Raw genomic sequence first — 21840 nt, 5'->3', positions numbered from 1 at the left:
TAAGTAAAATAACTGTATGTATGTATGTAAGTATGTAACTCTATGTAATAAGTAAAATACTGTATGTATTTTTAAATTGGTTAACTTTTATTTCAGTTAGTAAACAATAGCACCAAAAGCTGACAGAAAAAGTGAAGCTCTACTCAGTTTCTTGCCAAAATAATGTTTTATCGCCAACTGATTAAAATGAAAACAAATTTAAATCTTTAAAGTATAAAAGTTAGTATTGAAAAAGTTTATGTAACTAAATATTGTAAGACAAATATTTAGTTTGAACAAATAGATGTTTGTGGACACAATTATTAAAGGTTTCTTCCAAATTGTTGTATCTTTAGATTCTTCACAGATATCAAAGATAGTGGCAAGTTTACCTTTAGGTTTCATTCCAATTTTCTCTAGCTTATGAGCCGATCAAGCTCAAGAAAGGTCATGGCTCAAGTCAAATATATCAATACTTTAGACAAGTTGGTAATTTTCTGGAAATTAGATTGAAAATATCTATACTTTTGCATTTAATTTATCAACATTGATTTTTTTATGCTACAGATATACTGTATTATACATAATCATCATTTTCATCTATTACTAATTTTCCCTATGCTGTCAAAAACATGTCTACACCTGTTTTAAATTCTCCAGCAAGCAGTGAATCAGATGTTACCAGTGGTAGCACTAGCACATTATCAAGCAACTCCTCCCTCACCATCAAAACTTCACTATCAGGAAGCTGCAGAACAACTAGTTCACTTGTTACAGAGGTAATTTGTCACACGTATGAACTATGAAGTCTGTAGACTTTTAGAAAAGATAGAATTTCTTTGAAAATTTTTTTTTTATTTTAAATATACCGGTACTTATTACTTTCTAAACCTCTACAGCCTGTTTCACCCCGAAAGGGGGATCATCAGAAGGTCCTTATTCAAATAGAATAGGTTTTGGAAAGAAGTAACTATAGTAGATGTAATTTTCTCTGCTTTGCAATGAGCACTTTTTGTAATATTGATAGTTATCTATTGTTTAAATATTTTTATCTATTTACACTTTCGACACCTGACTTTTTTCTTTCGTTTTTTGCTGTGATATGTCAGCAATCCATATTTTTCACAATTTCTCTTTTCTTCAGTATATTAAAATAACTCAAAAGTATATTTAGCATATTTATAAAGTTTTACCAAGACAGCTATTTGTCCTATTTACTGTACATACTAATTTTACTATTTTTGTGCTAGAACATTTTTACATGTTTAAAAACAACTTTTACTAATATCTGACAAGAGTGTTTGATCGCAGAAAACTAGTTCTGAGCAAACATTTGGCATTGAGGAGAACAATAACACTCTGGGTATACACATATCTAAGCATGATGCTACTATAGGTAAGTTAAAAAAAACTATAGCTTATTAATGTTTAAGCTGATATGTCAACGTCTCGAAACCCATGGTGATCGATATACACATGCTATGCCAACGTACAAGCTTCAAATTTGATTGGAGGCAGATCTGTTACGCTTGCTAGCAGTCAGAATCACTGGTATAGGTTGATAGTTTGAGTAATAAATATAGTTTTTGTATGCATTTCATATGATTTTGAGCTACTTTTACCATACAAATAAATTGACAAAATTTTGGTACTTGCGCTGGAAATTTAAAAATTATTTTGCAAGACTGGTGAAAAATTTGTTATTTTTTTAACGTAAAATTAAGAGCTTTGCTGGGATTTGGGATTCAGTGATCACACTTTGGCAATTTGTGATTCTCAAATCTATCATTTTAAAGAGATATTAATAGCTCAAGTTCAAAATCAAATTTACATTGGCCTTCAGTTTGCACGTTGGCAAGGCTTGTATAGATAGGTCGGTATGTCAAAACCCTACCGGTATGTTAAGTATGAATTTAAAAGTTGAAGCAAGCAAACAAGCGTGATGATTTGTTATCTGCTGTAATATCATAGAATCACTCTACGTGTTTTCGCCAATAACTTTTATGTATTAAAAGATGATTAAATCTACATGCTGATAATATTTGATAACCACAGTGATAATTTCTTGGTCTGTAATAGGCCTAATTTCTTTTCATTTATTAACAGAAAAAATAGAAAATGAATTTCTCGAGCCACATTTATCTGTTGATCTTACTGGAATTTTAAATTGTGAATGGTTTGTACAGTACAGAAGAGACATTGAAAAAAAATTATTAGCTGTTCAAAAACTAAAAAAGCAAAGACTTCAAGATGAGAGAGCAGCTGCTGCTAAATTGGAAAGAATTGTATGTTAAGTTTGCTCAGGCTACTTTTTTGAAATTACAGAAAATTGTGTTTTTAGTGTTTTGCAAAATATGTTTTACATCAGAAAAGTAATTGTTGTTATACAATGCTGCATTTTTGCAGATAAATGAAATACACTGATACTGACAGTATGACTGTGTATTAACAAGGAAAACAAAAACATTACCAATTTACACCAATCGAACCCGAACTTTATGCATTTTTGGTGTTTTATTAGAGTATCTAGAAAAAAAGCACAACCATACGCGCCGACTTCCAGGGGGGCCGGGGGGCGGCGCCCCCCGTAAATTTATGGTTGAGGGGCAAAAGATAAAACACTTCGCGAAAGAGATTTTGATCATTTAAACAGACTTAAAAAATGCCGAAAGCGAAATATAGCCTACGTTGCTCTTGCCCGCAAAACAGCAGCTGATCGCATGGCTTTCTCATACGGTATGGAAATTTCAAAGTAGAAGGTGGAGTAACTTACGCTGCTGGAATAGTCACGTAACTATTCACTGCAATATTAAGTAAACCAGCTAAATTAGACGCGCAATTTTCAATGAGGTCTTCCCGCTGTGAGATCAATTATGATTCAACAGAACGCATTGTTTTTTTCACGATGTGTGAGAATTAAATCGAAAACCGATAAAAGAAAAGGTGTTTAACTTGGTCGCAGATATTGCCTGCATTAACAACGTCTCTTACCGCTATTGTCACCTAACTAACCTGACATCATTGTTTTATGCAGCCGCTAAGGTTTAACATCGACTTCCACGATCATGGAATGTTACGTAATTAGAACGATTATATCCTACACGCAAAAATAAAAAAAATGATTTCTTAAAGCAGCTCTTTCTGTTTTGTCTTTTGAGCTTTGCATATTGCTCAACAAGTGCATAAAGTTTAAAATTGATAGAAATCATTACATTTGAAAATTAAGTTTGAGTCACTGCAAATAATCGTATTCAAAACTTTTAATTCCACCGATGCCATTGCACACTCCGTAATCTACGTTGGCAATGATTTTGCCACAGCAAAAATGTGTTCATTTTGAAAACTGCCGAGCTTGTCCCGGGTATAAGTTGAACCTGTCTTTTTGAGATGAAAATCACTTGTGAACATCTCGACCTATATTCGAGTATATACGGGATTCGATAAAAGACTATAAAAACTTTAGATAAAAAACATAAGAGAAAACACTTCTCCATTGTTAACGCTTTGAAGGTAAGTAATTAGCAAAACGAAGCTAATAAAACTCATAGCGGGTTTCCACTCTGCTTGAGATCATGATTTTTTTGCGTTTTATTTCGTAATATATAACTTCACTGTCTTGATTGTTGTTATTCACTCCCACGAAAAGGAAATAAATCGGCTTGTTTTCCAACTGCTCCAATTATGAGCTAACATAATCAAAATTTTTACTAGACGTAGTCTAGCCTACTGCCTGTGTAAAACTAATCGTTTCAAGCAGCAGTTCTAATAAATTCGGCTTGCGACCTAGGTGTCAATATAAACAAGACAGTAAGCTTAATCAAAGACTATTTTAATTGAGCAAAATAGCGTTATGGTTATGACGTCATCACCTTTCTCGCCCCCCAAGGTTTTTTGAAAAGTCGGCGCCTATGAGCACAACTATGTAAATTGATTATACAAGGCAAAATGTTGATTGATCATGAAATGATCAAGCAGAATTTACTCTCAGAAATTCAATCTATTTCCAAGTTAGCTGGGGGTACATAAGATCTATTTGCATCTTTCACAGATACATGGCATTAGTTTACAGTTACACGATACTTTAAACATATAATTTAGTTAAAAAGTGAACTGTCAGTGTAGCATTTCAATTCCTTCTTCATGTTGATAATGATAAATGATTGGATTTTTGGTCATAATTGCATAGACGAGAAAGCAACTAAAGTTTTTTTTGTTTTGTGCAGTTGCCAATCGACCTTCTTGCATTTGACTGGTTCAATGACAACTCTTTAACATCAGAACTAAGAGTTTATTTGATCGACAAACTGCTTCCAACTCTTGTATTGGGAATGGAAAAGGTAGCCTATATGACAATGTAAACCTTATTGCTTATTGTGGACTAGTATTCAGTGTAAGACATATGACTTTTATCTTAATAACTTCTGGAAGTACCGTAATTTAAAAACTGCAATAATGACATTTTTGTGTGAGTTAATTGTTATTTGTTGAAAAATAAAGTTTCTTTTTGTATGGAGGTATTGAATGAAGCTCAAAAGCGAGGCATGATCGACAAAGATTTCGTTCAAAGTGAAACAACTTTCAATCCGATAAATGTTCTTGCTCAATACTTGATGAGAAATAACCCGCTATACAGCAACTTATCTGAGACATCACCTTACGTGAGAGGCCTTAAGAAAGTGTCTGAAGAACTTAAACGTGAAGTATTTTCCATGGAAGCAAACAAGTAAGCATTCATTACTGTTTTTGAACTTGTTAATTCACGTAATATACTTGTCTATTCCTCATTTATTTTGAGCTTTTGATGGCAGTTATTTGTTTAGGAAGTATTGGTAATAAAAATATTTGTGGTGTATTGTTAAATTGTTAACCAGAGTGAAAAGGCTACAAAGAAGCAATGCATTTCTTGAAGATATCTTTAATGTTGAGACTTTTTGAAAATAAATTTACGTTTAAAAAACTTCATGACAAAGACTCTCGTTTACTATTGTATTTTGGGAATTACGTTTTTTTAATTATGTTATCAATAAGACTTGCAAGACTGAAAATGGAAGCAGCCATAAAGAGAAATGCGATAGAGGAAAGGGAGAGGAAAAAGAAAGAAGATTCGCTTGAAAGAGCCAGATTATTAAAGGTTGTATTTTTTACAACACACCAAGTCTTTTTTTTCAGATTGGGTATTCTTCAATAATTATAATTCATTTTGTATTGAGACAAATGCGTGCTCTGTGACTGACGAGTAAAACATTTACAATCTTTTATTTTAGAAAACTTTATGTTTAGGCTACTACTAAACAGCTATCTAAGTAGCCTACCGGACACCGGTACCAATATTTGAAGCGCACTTTGTGGTTGCTTATGGGGTGGTTTACGATATTGTATGCAGGCTTCTTGATCTGCAAAATGTCAAATATCAGGCTGTTATAAATGAATGCGAACCATCTTTTTATTATCATGTCTCGTGCGATTTTTCTTACATTATTTTGTATGCTGGGTAAGCAATATATTTGATGCACATTAACAAAAATCAAAAACAATTTTTGTGAGATTGATCAGGCCCGGATTTAGGGGGTGCAGGTGCCCCGGGCCCCTTTTTTGAAGGGCCCTCCAACGTGGAAAAATTGTGATTTTGTGTTACTATTTTTTTTCAGCCTTTCAAGTTTCTGCAAAATGCTGTGCAGTGCTGGATTAATGCTACTGTAGACGCAGAGGTGGTTTTTCGCGCCGTCGGCGCAAAAAATGTTTTGCACGGGAGCCCCCCGATCTAAAAGTGCCTCGGGCCCCCATCAGCTAAATCCGGCCCTGAGATTGATATTTATATTGTTTCGCAAACGGCTTGCACCGTGTGGATGTTTCGTTAGATGGTAACATTACAACACAATTAAACCACTACAAGATTCGGTGCATGATCACTTTCATTAAACTTGACCTTTTTCCGCAGCTTCAATTTCCGCAATGGCTTGTTGACAGCGGAAAACTTCAGTTGCAATTGATACAAAATGCTCTCTACTCCTACTTGGAGATTTCATCACATTTGGCCTCAGATTCTGAGAATGGTAAGAAAGTAGTTCTGCACGGCCGATTTTCATGATCTAACTGTTCTTACTTATTGTAGCCTACTGATTAAATTAATTCATATTACCTCATCCTAGACTGTGATGTTTTTATGAAGGGAACTATGTTTTAGTTATTCACTACAGTAAAGAATTGGATCCAACCGATGAGACAGGAAGAACATTGACCATTGAAGAGTACATAGAAGTAAGTAGACTCTACCATGTTGTTCAGATTTCCCTTCTTAATCACTTGCTATGCTTGTTGTGGACCAAGGCCTTTTCAATTTTTTCCATTCCCCGCGTAATTTGATGATAGTCTGGTGCAAATACAAATAAATAAAATTTTAGGTCTATTAGACGGAAATATGGTCTATTGGACGCAAATATTGATGAAGAATTCTGCCACTTTATAAAATACCATAGACTGTGTTTTGAATTTAATTTTTCAACTTACATGTTCACAGTACATTGAGCAATTTGTTTATGAAATGTCGATGCCAGAGTTTGTCAAGCTACTCCGTCATTTGGACCAGTGTGCAATCGCCTTTCGTCGTACTTTTGAACATGAAGTCTGGCGAGGGATGTTCGTTAAGGTGGGCACTGAATTAAATATGCACGACATTCTAGCCATTAGTGCTATTTTTAATTTGCATATTTTTTATAATGTTGAAGCAAATATTACGTTTTCACTACAAGTTTAAAAGACCATTGCAAAGTTCTAAGAGCTTGCTGTTTGTCTGCGTCTTTCAGTTATTTTTCAAGATCTATCTTGGAGTAGCATGGTGAAAAACTTCTTATTGCCCGCTTACTTCATTGACTTGCAGTTTTAAATATCTTTTCAGCTTTTCTCTGCACTTGATTCTGAAGAAAGCGGTTGCTTGGATCGCCACAGGATGCTTCACCTGCTTGAAAAGTTTTGGGACAAATTAGACGAGGCCAAAAGCTTGCTCAACAACCCACGAAAGTGTAAGATAGATCAACAATTGCTTAGGTGAAGGATTAAATTCTTGTAATCTTGTGTAGAATATCAGTTAAGTTTCTTTATCCTGCTAATTTTTGTGTCTGAACGTGTGAAGTAATTTAACTCACGTTTGTTTAGTGTCCATGTTTTAACTAGATCCTATCCTAAGATCGGTGTAATTCACTCTGTAGACTTTTAGTGGTACATATTAGCCTATAAAATACTCTTGAGTGACGAATTTATTAAGCTTAGATGCGGGCTAATATATGAAGCATATCATTTGTCCAGCAATGAACTGTTAAAGTTTTGTTTCTTAATCTTAGTCGTGTTTCTGCAACGACAGCGTATGCATTTTAGTGTCAAAAAGTGATTAAATTACAAATTGTGGAGTACTAATTTTTCCTTATTCTAGTGGTTAGCGCGTTGGGCTCGCAGTCGAGAGCCTGCATGTTCGACTCCAGCCACCCGCACTTGCTGTTGTTTCTCTGGGCAAGAAACTTTACGATAATTGCCTCTACCTAGTGATCGATTTCGAGTAATGGGTAGTACCAAATTTAAGTCATAAGTACAGTAGACAATCGGAAACAGACATTGCCGTCGGCTGCAGCGTGGGTCAGGTGTATGTCGGAAGGCGTACACCGATGCATAGCGCTCAAGTCCGCTTTCCTGCAATGCAGGATAAAGATAAACAAACAACAACAACAACAACATTCTTACTGTAACTCAATGCTGAACAAGAATATTTATTAGGGCCTGTCATTGAATTGGAGGAATTAGATGACCTGTATCCTGATTCTGAAGATGACAGTGGAAGCGATGAAAGTGTAAATGTGTCCACAGAAGAGCTGATATCCTCCGAGTGGGCGTCTGTTCCTATCTCCAGCCAACCTGATGAGAACGGTGGGATACATGTGTTATAATGTAGCTTAAAAAATGATGTCTAATTTTTGTTTAAATTTGATATCTAAACTGTGTGGCAAAGCATTGACTTATGCATGTGTGTATTTTTTACTGTAATTCCTAAATCTTTCACTGTTCCATAGTCTAGACTCTAGATAAACTACCAACTAGACAGTTTTTGAGTTAGGAACCACATGGCAATGGGTTACAGTAGAATCCACAGCTACTTTCATAGTTTCAAGCTCTGCTTAAGGTCGGTAGCACACTGACAAGACGCTTTCTGTAAATAGCTGAAGAAGGTGAACAATCTACACCTACTGTTCAAGAAGAGAATGTTTCTGCTGAAGTTGCCGAACATGAGAAAGATGCGACTCCTACAAATAAAAGCGAGATTCTTCCTCAGCGGGAAGAGGTCGCTGAAGAAAAAAATATGGAACAGAAGCCTGGTAATTTCGTTTTTCTGATCATATCCTAGCGCAAATATTGTTTTAACTGTCACTCATATTAGCAATAAGTCTATTCGATTGTGTTACAAAGAATTCAGGGTAAACTTGAGGTTTCAAGTTTTTCATGCGTTTCTGGAATAGGCTACTGTACAGAGTTATTTATTTTGTGCTGCCATTTGAAATAGATGATGCTGAATCTGTCAAAGTATCTTCTGCTGCTGGAGAAGATTTGGTTGCTCAGGAAGTGGAGAAGAAAGAGACTTCTCCTGCAACATGTGAAGAAGAGGTTACTTCTTCTCCGGAAGAAACCAAACAAGAAGCAGGGAAACAAGAAACTCCTGTGGAAGATAATTCAGGCATTGATCAGAAGAAAGACGTTGCTTCAACAGTACAAGATGCTGCAGAAGCTCTCAAAAAAGTAGAAGTAACGGTAGAAGGGAAGGAGGAAGAAGCTAAACCTGCAGAAGAAGTTGAAGAAACTGATAAAGTGCAAGAAAACACAGAAGCAGTATTAGAAACAAATAAAACAACTGAGGAGGAAAAAACTGTAGAAGTGACACCGGATGATACAGTTCCTACTCCAGAAAATCCGGAGATCGGCGAAGATAAGAAAGAAGAACCAATAGAAAGTAAGAAAGGCTATTGTTGTGATTTTCTAATTCTTAACACTTGCTATTGATTTACAAATTTGGAGGAAAATACTGTTGCATTGCATGCACGTGACAAAGCGCATCTTCTTATCATTAGGCCTATAGATGTCATCATTTAACAATACTAATCAGTAATAATCCTGAAATAACAAATTTGCGACATGATTATTGTTCAGGTGAGGGAACGAAGTTGCTAGCTTCCTCCACCCTTTCTGCTACTCTCATCACTCCAGCTCCAAGTACGGATGAAAGCATTGATGTCGGTCCGGTCAGCATCCAGTTTTCAAAGGTAATTTTTGTTGTTGTTGTTGTTGAACTAAAATATCTTATTGTGGGTGTGGATCCGATAGATATACAAAAACTATTCTGTGAGGTGACGACTATGGAGATTTTAACCCGATTCTTTTCATTTGTTAACTAAAACTGTGGTGATAAATAATATTTTAAGTATGATACATACCGGTATGTGCATTATTTGTGATTTTTCTATTGAAACAACCCAAAGTGAATCGCGAATATCGGTTGAGACATTGTGCATAATATATTTAAGTTATCAAGCTGGACAGGTCCCAGCATAAAAATTAGTCTGTTTCCACTTTTTAATGTTCTTGCATTGACACTTGAAAATTGATTTCTACTGTATATAAGACAGCAGACGTACCACCGCTTTACAGTGTATGCTACAGTTGTTGTGTATTGCAAGTTCAACCATGTGAGCAACATTTAGGAGGTACCTCAAACAAATGTTCGGAAAACAAAAACCACAAGCTTTGTGACTCTGCATACAAAACAGCCTGGAGACGAAGGAGCAACAGAGGCTGAGGATTCAGCTTTGACCCAAGAAGCCCCCATAAATGCCAATGTGCCAGACGACAGCGTCAAAGAGCAGTAAGTGTTAAGAATCACATTTAGCGGGGTGCTGCAAGTTGTAAGACTAGCACCTGTATCATGCAGTCAAGAGTTTTAAACCATTTTGTCGAAATCACATATTCACTCGGCTATGGGATTGCCAAGTAGATATGCCGCTCGGCTTCCAGTCTTGCGATCCTGGTTCGACTCTCGGATAAGCTGAGTGTTTAGACCCAGGGTGTCATTACTTGGGTGGACGTAGACGCTAAAGAAAGAGGGGCCGAGCAAGCAGAGTTTTCCACTCTGCTCTAATCAGCAGTTGAACTTAATGCAATGAGAATATTATCTTCTTATTCCTAACGCTCGGTGACCGAATGCGTGATTACTGTAGTTACACATTACATCGATTACATTACATTGATTGTCATATTGACAGAGACGACCATTACGATGGAACGGAACGCGATTCAGAAACTGTTGTTACAACTCAAGCAGCCACATCCGAAGCTGTGCTAGTGCAACATACCGCTGAGGACATGAGTGAGTAAAGAGTTTGTTGCAAATTATTGAACATTGAAGCAGCCCATGTCTCCATGCTACCCACTTTAACCAGCTGAAAAATACAACTAGGCCTATACCTTGTAACCGGGCCCATTTTTGTTCATATTTTGCGTCAAAAATTGGGTCAGTGAGCTTTTCTGTTACGTTTTCTGTCGTCATTCGCACCACTACCTACTGTAGTGCTATTTTGAAAAATAGATGATTGACTAACTCTCGAACTGTGTTTTCATTATTTTTTCTTTTCACCAGATCAAATGAGCTGTGTTTAGCATGTGTGGACGTGTGGACACTCAAATAAAAACAGATTTTATGTCAAAAGTTTTCGACAGCTAATAATATCCTCATCAGGAATAGCAATTATAATTTTATCTACATCTGATACAAAAAAAATTGATAAAATTAATCTTTAACTGCTGTATTTTGTTCATCAGATGTAGATAAAATTATAATTGCTCTTCCGATAAGACTTTCACGTAGCCTGTTATAGACGTGGACCACTACTATCCACTGCCTGTGGAAATAAAAACCAGGCCGGGATCCACGAGCAGGATGAGCGTATCCTTTGCTGCTGAGCCCCTCATCCTCCCAGATCGTCCTTCTGCAGAGTTCTTCTCACACTATTCATCTCGAAGTCACTCAAGGTACGTCAAATTGTTGTTTCGAAATATTTAGAACTCAATTCAAACTTAACTTAAAACATTGCTTGTTTGTCAATTTAGTGTTGGAAATTTTGCAATTTTAAAAACACGATGTTTTTCGTATGAATAAAAGTTTTACATGTGTGCAGCTTGTCCAACACATCGCTGAAGTATTGCTCATGCAATATGACCATTTTGTTGCTTTCTAAGCATTTCAGTATTGCAGTTCCATCACCTTGTTTCCCAAGCCTGGCGTGAAAGTCATAAAATACGAATAGGCAGTTTACAGTTACATTTTTGTTTCTCGGCAGTCCTATGAGAAACATGTGTTTTTGTCTTGATGGCTAGCGTGGAGGCTGCACCGGTATGGTTAGCGAAACACCATGCTTATTGTTCTATAGTGAGTACTCAGCCTTGTGCTGACGTTAGGAAGACCGCTCCTTCTAAACAGTTAGTATTTGCATCACTAACATTCAAAACCTTATCACAAGAATGACGAGTGTCTTCGATGAAAACCAACTGAATGAAGGAAGATTTGTCTCCTTGTTGGAGAACTTCATCAGTGATGACACAACTCATGATGTTGTTGGAGAGCTCATTAATTTCATTCATGGGGGGTATGTCGAAACTGAAGAAGAAAAGATGACTAGACTGGAAAAAGTAGGTTACACTGAGCGCTAACTATGATTTGTTTTTTTCTAATTATTTCTTTCCATTACTGTAGGACATTACTTGTCGCAAAGTCAGTGTTATATTCTGCAGTTTTTATCCCCGTGCGTAGCCTATTTCAACTTCCGTGCTCACATGGTGAGAACACAGGACTTTTCTCCAATTGATTTCGGCCATTTAATGTTTGTTTTTCGTTTTTTAGCTTGGCTGTAACAATTTATAAGGTTTAGACTAAAAGAAAACTTTGAATTGAATCGAAGAATATTAACTTTTTGTTGTGCCGATAACTTATCTTAAAAACACTAAGTTATTGGACCTGAGATTATTCTCAAAAATAACTCTGCAGGCCAGACGAGATGTCCTATCTGCAAAGCACAGGCAAATGGTAGACAACTTATTTAACGTTTGGGACAATGATGGCCAAGGTCATGTCGACAATGAAGAAGTGGATGATATTCTTTCCAAGTACGTGTTAATGGTGTCGCTAAGTACTAATAACACCCTGGTTCTGAAACCCCCAAACGGAAAAATCCGTCATTTTTACATTGATTCAACGTCTGCATACTGGGTTTCGAATTCGTTAATATGGTCTTTCCTATATTAGAAATAACGTGCTTTCCTCTGATCTGAAAAACTTGATTACGTTTTCAAGTACATGTTGATATCCTATCGATTTTCTGACCAATATTCTCTTCTATTAGATACAAGGGTGGCATGGAAGCGTCAGCACTTAAACGTGGCAGGCAAGCTGTGCGTCAGGCACGCAAGCACGCACCTTATCATGACCGACGTCGCTTGCACAGAAAAGAATTCCATATTTACATCAACTCTGTGTGTGAAGCAATGGTGGGAGGCGAAGAAGTGAGTTGGGTATAGGTGTTTGTAGTAAAGTCATATATCCAAATGTGTTTGTTCAGCATCTAGAAAGAACTTGGACTAATTCCGGGATTATATAAACACACGAGAATTGGATCCCTTGTCTTCCCGCCAACTTTATATGAATTTTTAACCTTCTGGCAAAATCTGGGTACGACCAAAATACAAAACTGCCATTAAAAGCAGCGGTTTGTCACTATGCACGTGTTGGATACTGCTTAGATAAAGATACGGTGGTTTGTGCTGTAACAGTTAGTAATGTAGCAACGCTGATATTAAACCGCAATGTTTGTAACTCTGTAGTCTTGGAGTACGTTACGCTTTGTTATTGTCAACGTACGTATTGTCATCAACAGGTTTTTGACGGCTTAGTGGAGTACGCTACAAGCACCGTTGAACGTTCCTACGCTGAACGAATACGTGGTGACGCACGACGCAAATGGTTGGCGCAAATCCAATCTTCAGCTGAGGCCGGAGGAGCTTCTATGGATTCGGTCTACAGAGCGCTGTTTCAAACACTTCATAAGGTGAAGTCCCTGTTGCGCATTAAGGTCCAGTGCAGCCCGATTGCAGTAGAAACTTAACGTGAAAGCAGAACTGTAGCTACTGGTTACTTTATGTAATTTTACCTTCTAACTCAGTGGCCTGCTTCTAGATTTTGGCTCGATTCTAGGTCAGATTATCACAAATTCAAAAGTGGTGCCAAATGTGTTCTTGTGCCCAGAGTAGTGAGGGTCAATCCAAATAACATTGTGTTCACATCGTGAGTCGAACACAAAAATTGAGAAACCGCTATGCGGTCGTTAAATTTTTGCTCTTTTAGATATAGACCTAACAATGAACAAACTATGACATTATCTTGTGATTGAAGGATGCTGATGCTCATGGCAACCAAAAGAAGATGAGTGCTTACATCGCACTGCTGGAGCAAAACATTTTGTATCCTGCAAGAGGCCCTATCTTGCTGCGATATGTGGCGTGCACTCCAGATAACGCTCCATTCATGCTCGGAAAGGCCTTTTACGAGGATATGAAGGGAATCAGGTTGTTTTTTCAATACCAGAAAAGGAAAACGTTTTCCCCAAACAGCAAATCGGTCTTTTTTTACATTGATTCAACGTCTGCAGACGTGAACGTGAAAAAACGACTGATTTGCTGTCTGGGTGCTTTGTGAGAATTTTTAGCTCACATGTTTGAACAAACATTTTTAAAGAAATCTAAAGTTGACCCATATTCAGCTAAAGCAAGATAGTTGATTTGTTCAGTCAAGCTGTTGATGCGCCTTCTTTGGTTATAAGTTATTTTGCATCGCTATTACAACAGTTTATGCAGAAAAAGCTATGGCTACGATTTTTTTTCTAATCTCTGAGCTTCTGTAGTTTCCTTGTTGGAATTTTGATCTTTTCTAACCCTGACCTTTCTAAATGGAAATGAAGTCAACTGCCAGACCAGCCAACAAAATTAGTCCTTTTTAAGTTGATACAACGTCTGTAGATGTCAAATGAATGTGAAAAGAACCAATCATGCTAGCTAAGAATATTTTCCTTCAACTCACCTTTTATTTTGCATTATTTTCACGTAGTTTCTATGCAATAAGAAGAGGAAAGTTGGTTTATGTGCCTCGGGTTCAAAGTCACGGCAGGGTCTATTTCTGGAACCCCAATAGAGAAGAAGGCGATCGCGAGGGTTCGCTGGTCCTAGTACCCATCCGGGACGCCAAGCGACGAACCTTCGGCCTCATCGGTATCGACAATGTGGACTCGGCCGTGGCTGCCGACAGAAGCATTTTTGCTTCTCATGAAATCAATTTCTATCAGGTTGGAAACCCTGCATGTTGCTTTAAGTCAATCGGTTGTTGTAAGTTTAACATATTGCTGGCCGAAATTACTTTCATCAAGAGTGTATGAGGTCACAAATTTGCTTTTTCAATCAAGTTTTATCAACATTAGTGGAGACTCCTAGGCTAATCCAAGAGGTCTCTATAATCTGATAACTTGTTGAATATTTAAACTAAAGTCCAAATTGCATATTAAGGTCGGTCAATGTGCTATTCTCAGGGTGTTGCAAAATCCTTTTCAAGTGCATTTCATCACGTGGATCTGCGCAGAAAGCTGTTGCGCATTATAGAGGCGGCCATGTCGTGGGTGCATAGCCGAGCGCCACGAGTGCGCAACATTATCGTGTATTTTGTTGAACCTGATCCAAAGGCGCAGAGTGGAAGCGTCCTTCGAAAGATGATGACAGCCGACAACAACACAGGTGATAAATTTCCCAATGAGCAAAAGTTACGTCTTTTTACATCATTTTAGCGTCGTTAGACGTAACGTTTGCATGCTGCATGTGTATTATGTGTTTTCACATGATGGCTATTCTTAGGCCAAAAAATGAAGTTCTGGTCAGATATTCAGCATCTTAAAATGATTGCGTCAAATTTAATCTGCAGGAGTTGCCATAACGCACAGTCGGCCACAACGACTGTATAGGAAGGACAATCTGTTCAGAGATTACTTGTTCAAAAGTATGGAGAACTCTGAGACAACGACAGCAGATGCTTACGGGGAACGCCACACTGCATATCCATTGCGTGATGACTCAGGCAGATGTCAGGTGTGTGCAATTTATCAGAACATTTATGTCGTTTAAATAATTACCTCCTAATTGTAAAATGCTGCTTGTCACACGAACTCGTTAAAAGGAAAGATTAAAGTTAAGCCTTCTGGATTAGACCACACGGTCTTTACAAACCGCTAACGAATCACCATTACTCTCAAGTTAAATGTATTTTTTTGTCCTTATGCTGATAGTTGTCGACTTATAGTTGATACTACTGGTATTTTTTTGCATATTAAAATGACACCGATCAACAAATTGCAGCTGCTTCTGCCGTCTCACTGGTCACACCACCGCTTGTGATTTCGGCAGCATAGATTACTAGACAAACGTTGTGTTATTTATATGGCAACACAACGTTTGATTTATTGAGTTGAAACATGTTGTTTACAGTGTGTCCTTGACATCAGCATCGGAAACCTTAGGAATCTACCGCGCCACGAAAATAAAGAAGTCCAGAGAATGTTGAAACTACTGCAAGCAGCCAACAGGGAAGTGATGAAGGAATCCGAAAGCGGGGAGAAAACTGTCGTGTTAGGTAAATCTAGTTGGGTGACTCACCCCACTTAAATCCAGTGGCGGATCCTGCCCACTAACTTTATTTACGGTGTATTTGCAAGGTCGGATTAATGTAGAAATAAACACATTACCGTGTTTTGCTGAAATCGCCCCCCCCCCCAAGGCTACTTGCTGGATCCGCCCCTGCTGAAACCCACGACAATAAGGCCACTGCTTGTCATCGACAGCTGCAAGCTGGTTTGTTGCAATGATTGCTATAAAAAGGCTATTTCTCATACAACAAAACTAGGTCGATTTTTTTTATTCAAGTGGTCTACATAAAATATTTTTCAGTTGACGTTCACGTTTTGTCGCTTCTACCTTTTTATCGACCTTTGCTATGTTGACGTGTATTGTTTTTGATATGATGGTCAGAAATAAAAACAACTGAACTGAAGTTCAGTGCCTTTCGATCGATTTAATTTCGTTGTTAAGAAAAATAAAAAGTTGTTCTTATATTAATCTTTGAATAGGGAATGGTTTCATTTTGCGCTCGTTGCAACAACTGGCAGTGCGACGTAACAACAAATGTAAGCAAGAGAAAGGTGTAATTTCTTGGAAGCATCTAAAGTCCATACAAATACAGTCATTGAGTCAGCTATCCCCATCATAGCATGTCATGCAATCTCACCAAGACACAGCAACCGGTTCTTTTGAGGAGTGCGTCATGCGTAATATGCAGGCGCTCACACCACTCGAGTGGTAGCCTCCCGACAGTAGTCACAATATTGTTTTGTATAATGTTGAATTTTGGTCACAGTTCTCCACTCGCGATTACAAGTAGAAATTCTTGTGTAGTGTATTCACAATTACTGTTTCTTCTGTCAAATTAATGAATGAACTCGATCGATTTGAAGTCGAGTTCCGCAAAAAATGCTTTGTCGAGTTCCGCAAAAAATACTTTGTAGAGTTCTGCAAAAAATACTTTGTCGAGTTCATGTCTTTACTACAAAATAATTTTTTGAATTAGGCCAACGTCATTTTTATCCTTCGCCCGGGCATCGAACGAACGTGCAGCATGTCAGCCGCCACTTTTGTTGTTCCATTTCTATGTTGAATTGGCGATAATAATTCATTCAGTCAAGTATAGGGGAAGGTGGGGTGAGTTGGAACAAAAATTATTGTTTTGCCTCTAGAACCGCTTTCACTTTTTCAAAATTCTTAAAACTTCACAAGTGGAGAGACTAATGGAAACTAAACATTTTCGCAAAATTTTAAAGTTGTATTACGCTCACATAAAAATAAAATCTTATAAACTCATCTCAAACCTGAACGTTCTAACTTACCCCACTAGTGGGGTGAGTTGGAGCATGCAATGGGGCGAGTTAAAAACGTGAATTTATTGTGTTTATTTGTGTATATTTTTCGAAACTTATACTTTCTAGTTGAGCCGTATTCGTTCCGGCTAATAGCTGTCATTGTTTACGATCACATGCATGCAATGTCACATAATAATATAGGCTATTCATGGCGATGAGCTTGCAAAAACGTTTCGTATAAAAACACACATTATTTTCTAACTGTGTTGCTTTGCAGACTCTAAATTGAAAAGGTTGTAGTGAATATAATAGGTTGTAACTGAACATAGTCAGTTCAACATTATTCCTAGACTAACTTCTAAGTTCTTATACAGTGGAGTGAGTTGGAACATGTTCCAACTGGCCCCACAGCCACTGTTCTAACTCACCCCATCAATGGAGGCATTGAAAAAAATCTAATTTTACAATCTACACTTTATTTGAACAAAACTGACTATGCAATACTTAAAGTACAAGACTACTGCTAATCATTGCACAAAAGAACTTTCAGTTGACAAACGCAGCTATAAGTTTATTAAACTTTGTTTAGCGTCCTCAAAAATTACTCTCAGCACTGAAAAACATATCATCCTTCCTATCTCCGCACAACTTTGAACAAATGAAACGAAAACAACACGTGTGATAGGGTGTGGCACATACTGTCTGTAGGCGGCAGCATAGATTCATAAGTAAAACATTTCATTGAAAAACTGTAATGTTCCAAGTCGCCCCATGTTCCAACTCACCCCACCTTCCCCTACAATGTTTGTCTTTTGATGGCTATTGGAAAGAACCAGTTTGTTCCACCCAACTTTTTTTTTTCGATCAAATAACTAAGTCAGCAACAATTGCCCTAAATTACATCGTTTTAACGTCGCTACATGTTAAAACAATGTAAAAACTACAACTTTTGATGAATGGGAACTTTGATGTTGCTGTTCAACAAAATAGCATCTGTTTAACGTCGGCAAACATTGAATCAATACGAAACGGATTTGTATTATCAGCTGGACAGCAAAAATAACAATGTGTGGTGAAAGTTCCCTATCAGTGTAATACGATAACACTTTGTCCGCAGTGTGCATTTCTTATCATATTAAAACCACTACGCTGAATCACACCACAATGGCGCAATGGTTTATTATTTGTCACGTGACGACGCGAGGGCAGCAATAACTACTTTCACACACCTCCCATCAGTGTATGTCAACAATCAGTTGTTTTGTTGTTATGTCTTAACGTTGAATTTCAGCTGATTGTTAAAGTTAGTCACCTTCGTTGCACGTCACAGCTCTGTTGATGATTGTCACGTGGTGCAGGCATGAGTGTGCTGCTCTTGTACAAATGTTAGTCGCTTTTGTTATGTAATATCACATTGACACAACATAAGAAAGCTAATATCTGAAATGAACGTGAAATCTCAATATGTGGGAGGTTCTGCCGTGTGTGTGCACTGTGTAGGGTATGGTATTGGTAGGCTACGACATTCATTGAATTAATTGTCGTATCACAATGGTTCAATTCTTTTGTGATTTCTCCGCAACAACTTTAGGGTTTTCTACAAACATAAGCATGTTACGTTTCAGTAATGTGTCCACATAAGATTTAACTCAAAGTAGCTTTTCGTGTTAGTGTGCTACATTCCGAATTCATAAACGCTCAGTAGAGTAGCCTGGTTGTAAATACTAGTTTGTGTGTTTCTTTTCAAACTTTCCATTGTTGTTGCTACGTCACAGAGGCCGAGGAAAGAGGAAGTGACGACATGAGGGTGGAGATTATGTTCGATCGACTGATGCTCACCGACCTTCGCGACAACGTCAGCAAACTTGACAGCAACGTCTTTGCTGAGCTGAAGAATTACAAGGTCGGTGGCTACTCTTTTTCTGTATCACGCTGGATTGCGTTTCGCAAGCCTGCCTAATGTTGGTGTTGTCAGCTGAGTAATTCAAAAATACGTTTAAGCCATGCTGGTATTACTTAGATTTTCAGAAAGCTACCGCTGCGTTTGTTAAAGAAATTAGTTCACTAATGTACCATCGGACCAAACTTCACTGCTTTTTGGTAACATTCCCATGTAGTTTGCACAAACATCTAGAATCTAAATGGTAAAAAGACCGACCCTCGGTCCTATAGAGGCTGACAAAGAAGACTCAATATGTAGATGTTTGAATTAGTGTCAAAACATTTTGATTCCAGATACCTCCTCCGATGATCCACAACATCCTTAAAGCAGTCCTCATGCTCTTTAATCACGATCCGGAAGAGCACAACGCATTCAACGACTGGACAAACTGCAAGCAGGTTTGTTACTGACTCAGCGACCTCGATATAACCTTCATCGTAACTTGTGCTGTCTGCGTCGTGTCATGACTGTGGTCGTGTGAAGATCATCAGTGGTGAGATTCAAATACTTTACCAGGTTCTCACAAGAAGCATGCCCTGACCCACCAATATTGATACAGCCTAAGTTCGCAAGAATCGGCTGAATTTCCACCACTGAATATGATATGGTGTTAAGATCTGGTGTAAAGCATTTTTACATTAAGCATTTTTTAAATACATGCCCCATTTACAAGCTACCAAATAGAATGCATGGTATAGCAGCACTGGACGAAGCTACACTAACCTGGCTTTCTATCAGCTGCCCTGAAATCTGAACAATCCAGTGTTACACGAAAGAAGACATTATCCAAATATTGCGTGCTTTAGCTTAGTTCTCACAATAAGAACTTTTCACGTTCACATTACGTGAACGTATTTAGCAGGGGTTCTGAATTTTGACAACTGGATTGCTGGTATGACTTTTTGCTTTATAGATGGTTACAAACAAATTGCGACAGAAGATACTAACCTATGATCCAACTGCAGAAGAAGAAAGCGGAAACACGGAAGAAGAAACGGAAAATATTGTCCTCGCTGTAGGGCAATTGTTAAAAGTAAGTTCTGCAGAAGTTGAATAAAAGTGAAGAAAACCTATTTTGCTAACTGGGAAGTGTTTCTTTGGTAATGTAGAACAAAATACTTTTCAATGCTGTTTTCAAGCTATCTAAACCGGTTGGTCATCAGATGAGGGTATCGTTGGCCAGGTTAAGGTCCTTTCGGCTTCCACAAGTAGGCTGCTTGTAATGTCCTCAGTCTGATGGCAATTTTCATTCGAAGTCTGTCTATTAACGTTACAATTAGATGTTTTTTTATAGTGGTAGGCTACCACAGTACAAAAATACCCTTAATGAGATCAAGATTTGCGTAATCTGCAACGTTATTTAAACTGGTAGGCTAAGCCTTAGCCATAGATTTTCTACTTCCTGTTCAGCAATTGCAATTCACAACTTTGCATCACGTGATTGACAATTACACGTTACTTAAGCTGAACTGCTGAAGCCCAAACGATCGTGTTATGGCTGAAATTTTGAAATGAACGTTTGGATTCGTTGGGACGTCGACCAAGTGGGGTTGACGGGGGTGTGACAACGATGTAAATTCTCATGCAACAATTGTTTTGCTCTGTGTCTACGCACAACGAGTGTAGTTGTGGAAAACAATGAAGCCATGCGCCGATTGAAGCAAATCCTTATGCCTCAGCCACGTCTAGTACACCTGAACACTCCGCAGCTCATTTATGATATGGCTGTTTGCATTTGTACATGAAGCCAGAGTCTGAAAAACTGATCTAAAAAGCTTTTTTAGAATGGCTATTGCAATGTTTTCAATTTCCAATTATTTAGGGAATTCCCCATGGCTCAGTAGCGAAGAAAGGCTCAAAGCCAGCCCAGCAGCTTTACAATTGGGCGTTTGTTTGCCTGTCATTGATGGAACACGCGAAGAAGATGCGTCAAAATGAAGGCCAGCCTGCTATTACCCCAGTGACCTCTGCAAGCACAAATACGACAACAGACAGCTTAGAAGGAGGTCAGGAAAAATACTGAGACGAAAAAACGATGAGGCTTCGTTGGCCTACACCACGAACAACGCATTTTTAATGAAGATTGTACAGAACTGTATCAGATAGTAAGTTACTATAGCTTAACACTTTACACATATTTATCAAACGTGTTAGTACTGCATTTACCTTTGCACACATTTACTACTCCATTCGTTTACCCATTGTTAATGTTAAACGCCTTTATCATATCATTTGCCAGTACATTCTTTTTCGAGTGGCGTAGCTTTCTATCGCCTTCAGCATGCTTGTCGATCATACTGACATTAAAATTCAGTTTATAGACGCAAATTTTCCGGTACACTAAAGTTAATTGATGTTACAAAATATACTATTGCAGGCAACGGCACTATTATTCAATATGGCAGTATTCAGGTCATTAATTTGTTACTTTACTTTTTTTTAATTCACTGTGATGTATACTGTATAGCGTATCGTTTTGCCGAGCTAAATAAACATTGCGCTATGAACAATAAAGATGTTGAAATCCATTGGGTTTGGAACAAAGCAGAATTTCTTGCTTCGTCTTCTTACACAATCAGTAAATATTTGGACTGCTGGTGAGCAACAGTAAAAGGTAGGCTGTTTTTAAGAGTATTTCAGCGGGGGATATTTCGTGGAAGAAACATAAATGGCGACGACGAAATTTAGTGTGAAATACTTTTGATTGAATAATATCCACAAAAGAATACAAAAACCAATTGATAGAACTACTGTATGCTGTCTGTCAAATAATTTAGAAATCGCATATTTTGATAACGTGGATGTCTCGGATCATGGACAGAAAGTCGTTGGTCAGACAGAATGGTGGTAGTTGATCGTTGGCTAATTGAAACATAGGTGAATAAGATC

At 37.7% G+C, this 21840-nt stretch overlaps 1 protein-coding gene across 1 annotated transcript; it reads left to right on the top strand.

Annotated features, from left to right (window-relative positions):
- The first annotated feature begins 603 nt into the window (after positions 1 to 603).
- LOC145779474 (EF-hand calcium-binding domain-containing protein 5-like) lies at positions 604 to 21579 on the top strand. The gene is made up of 30 exons (XM_082591075.1): positions 604 to 758; positions 1291 to 1375; positions 2086 to 2264; positions 4203 to 4316; positions 4494 to 4702; positions 5008 to 5110; positions 5918 to 6032; positions 6164 to 6237; positions 6497 to 6625; positions 6875 to 6998; positions 7744 to 7893; positions 8184 to 8339; positions 8525 to 8968; positions 9166 to 9278; positions 9717 to 9877; positions 10275 to 10378; positions 10887 to 11040; positions 11529 to 11697; positions 12053 to 12171; positions 12408 to 12567; positions 12939 to 13109; positions 13454 to 13626; positions 14165 to 14399; positions 14640 to 14841; positions 15026 to 15189; positions 15586 to 15730; positions 18785 to 18912; positions 19245 to 19349; positions 19865 to 19984; positions 20774 to 21579. Exons 1-30 carry the CDS (start codon positions 612 to 614, stop codon positions 20972 to 20974), a joined length of 4653 nt encoding a protein of 1550 aa, XP_082447201.1. The 5' UTR covers positions 604 to 611; the 3' UTR covers positions 20975 to 21579.
- The last annotated feature ends 261 nt before the right edge of the window (positions 21580 to 21840 follow it).

Source organism: Aplidium turbinatum, chromosome 11 (genome assembly GCF_918807975.1).
Source record: "Aplidium turbinatum chromosome 11, kaAplTurb1.1, whole genome shotgun sequence".
In the NCBI taxonomy this organism is placed as follows: domain Eukaryota; kingdom Metazoa; phylum Chordata; class Ascidiacea; order Aplousobranchia; family Polyclinidae; genus Aplidium; species Aplidium turbinatum.
This window is presented reverse-complemented; position numbering and strand designations above follow the sequence as displayed.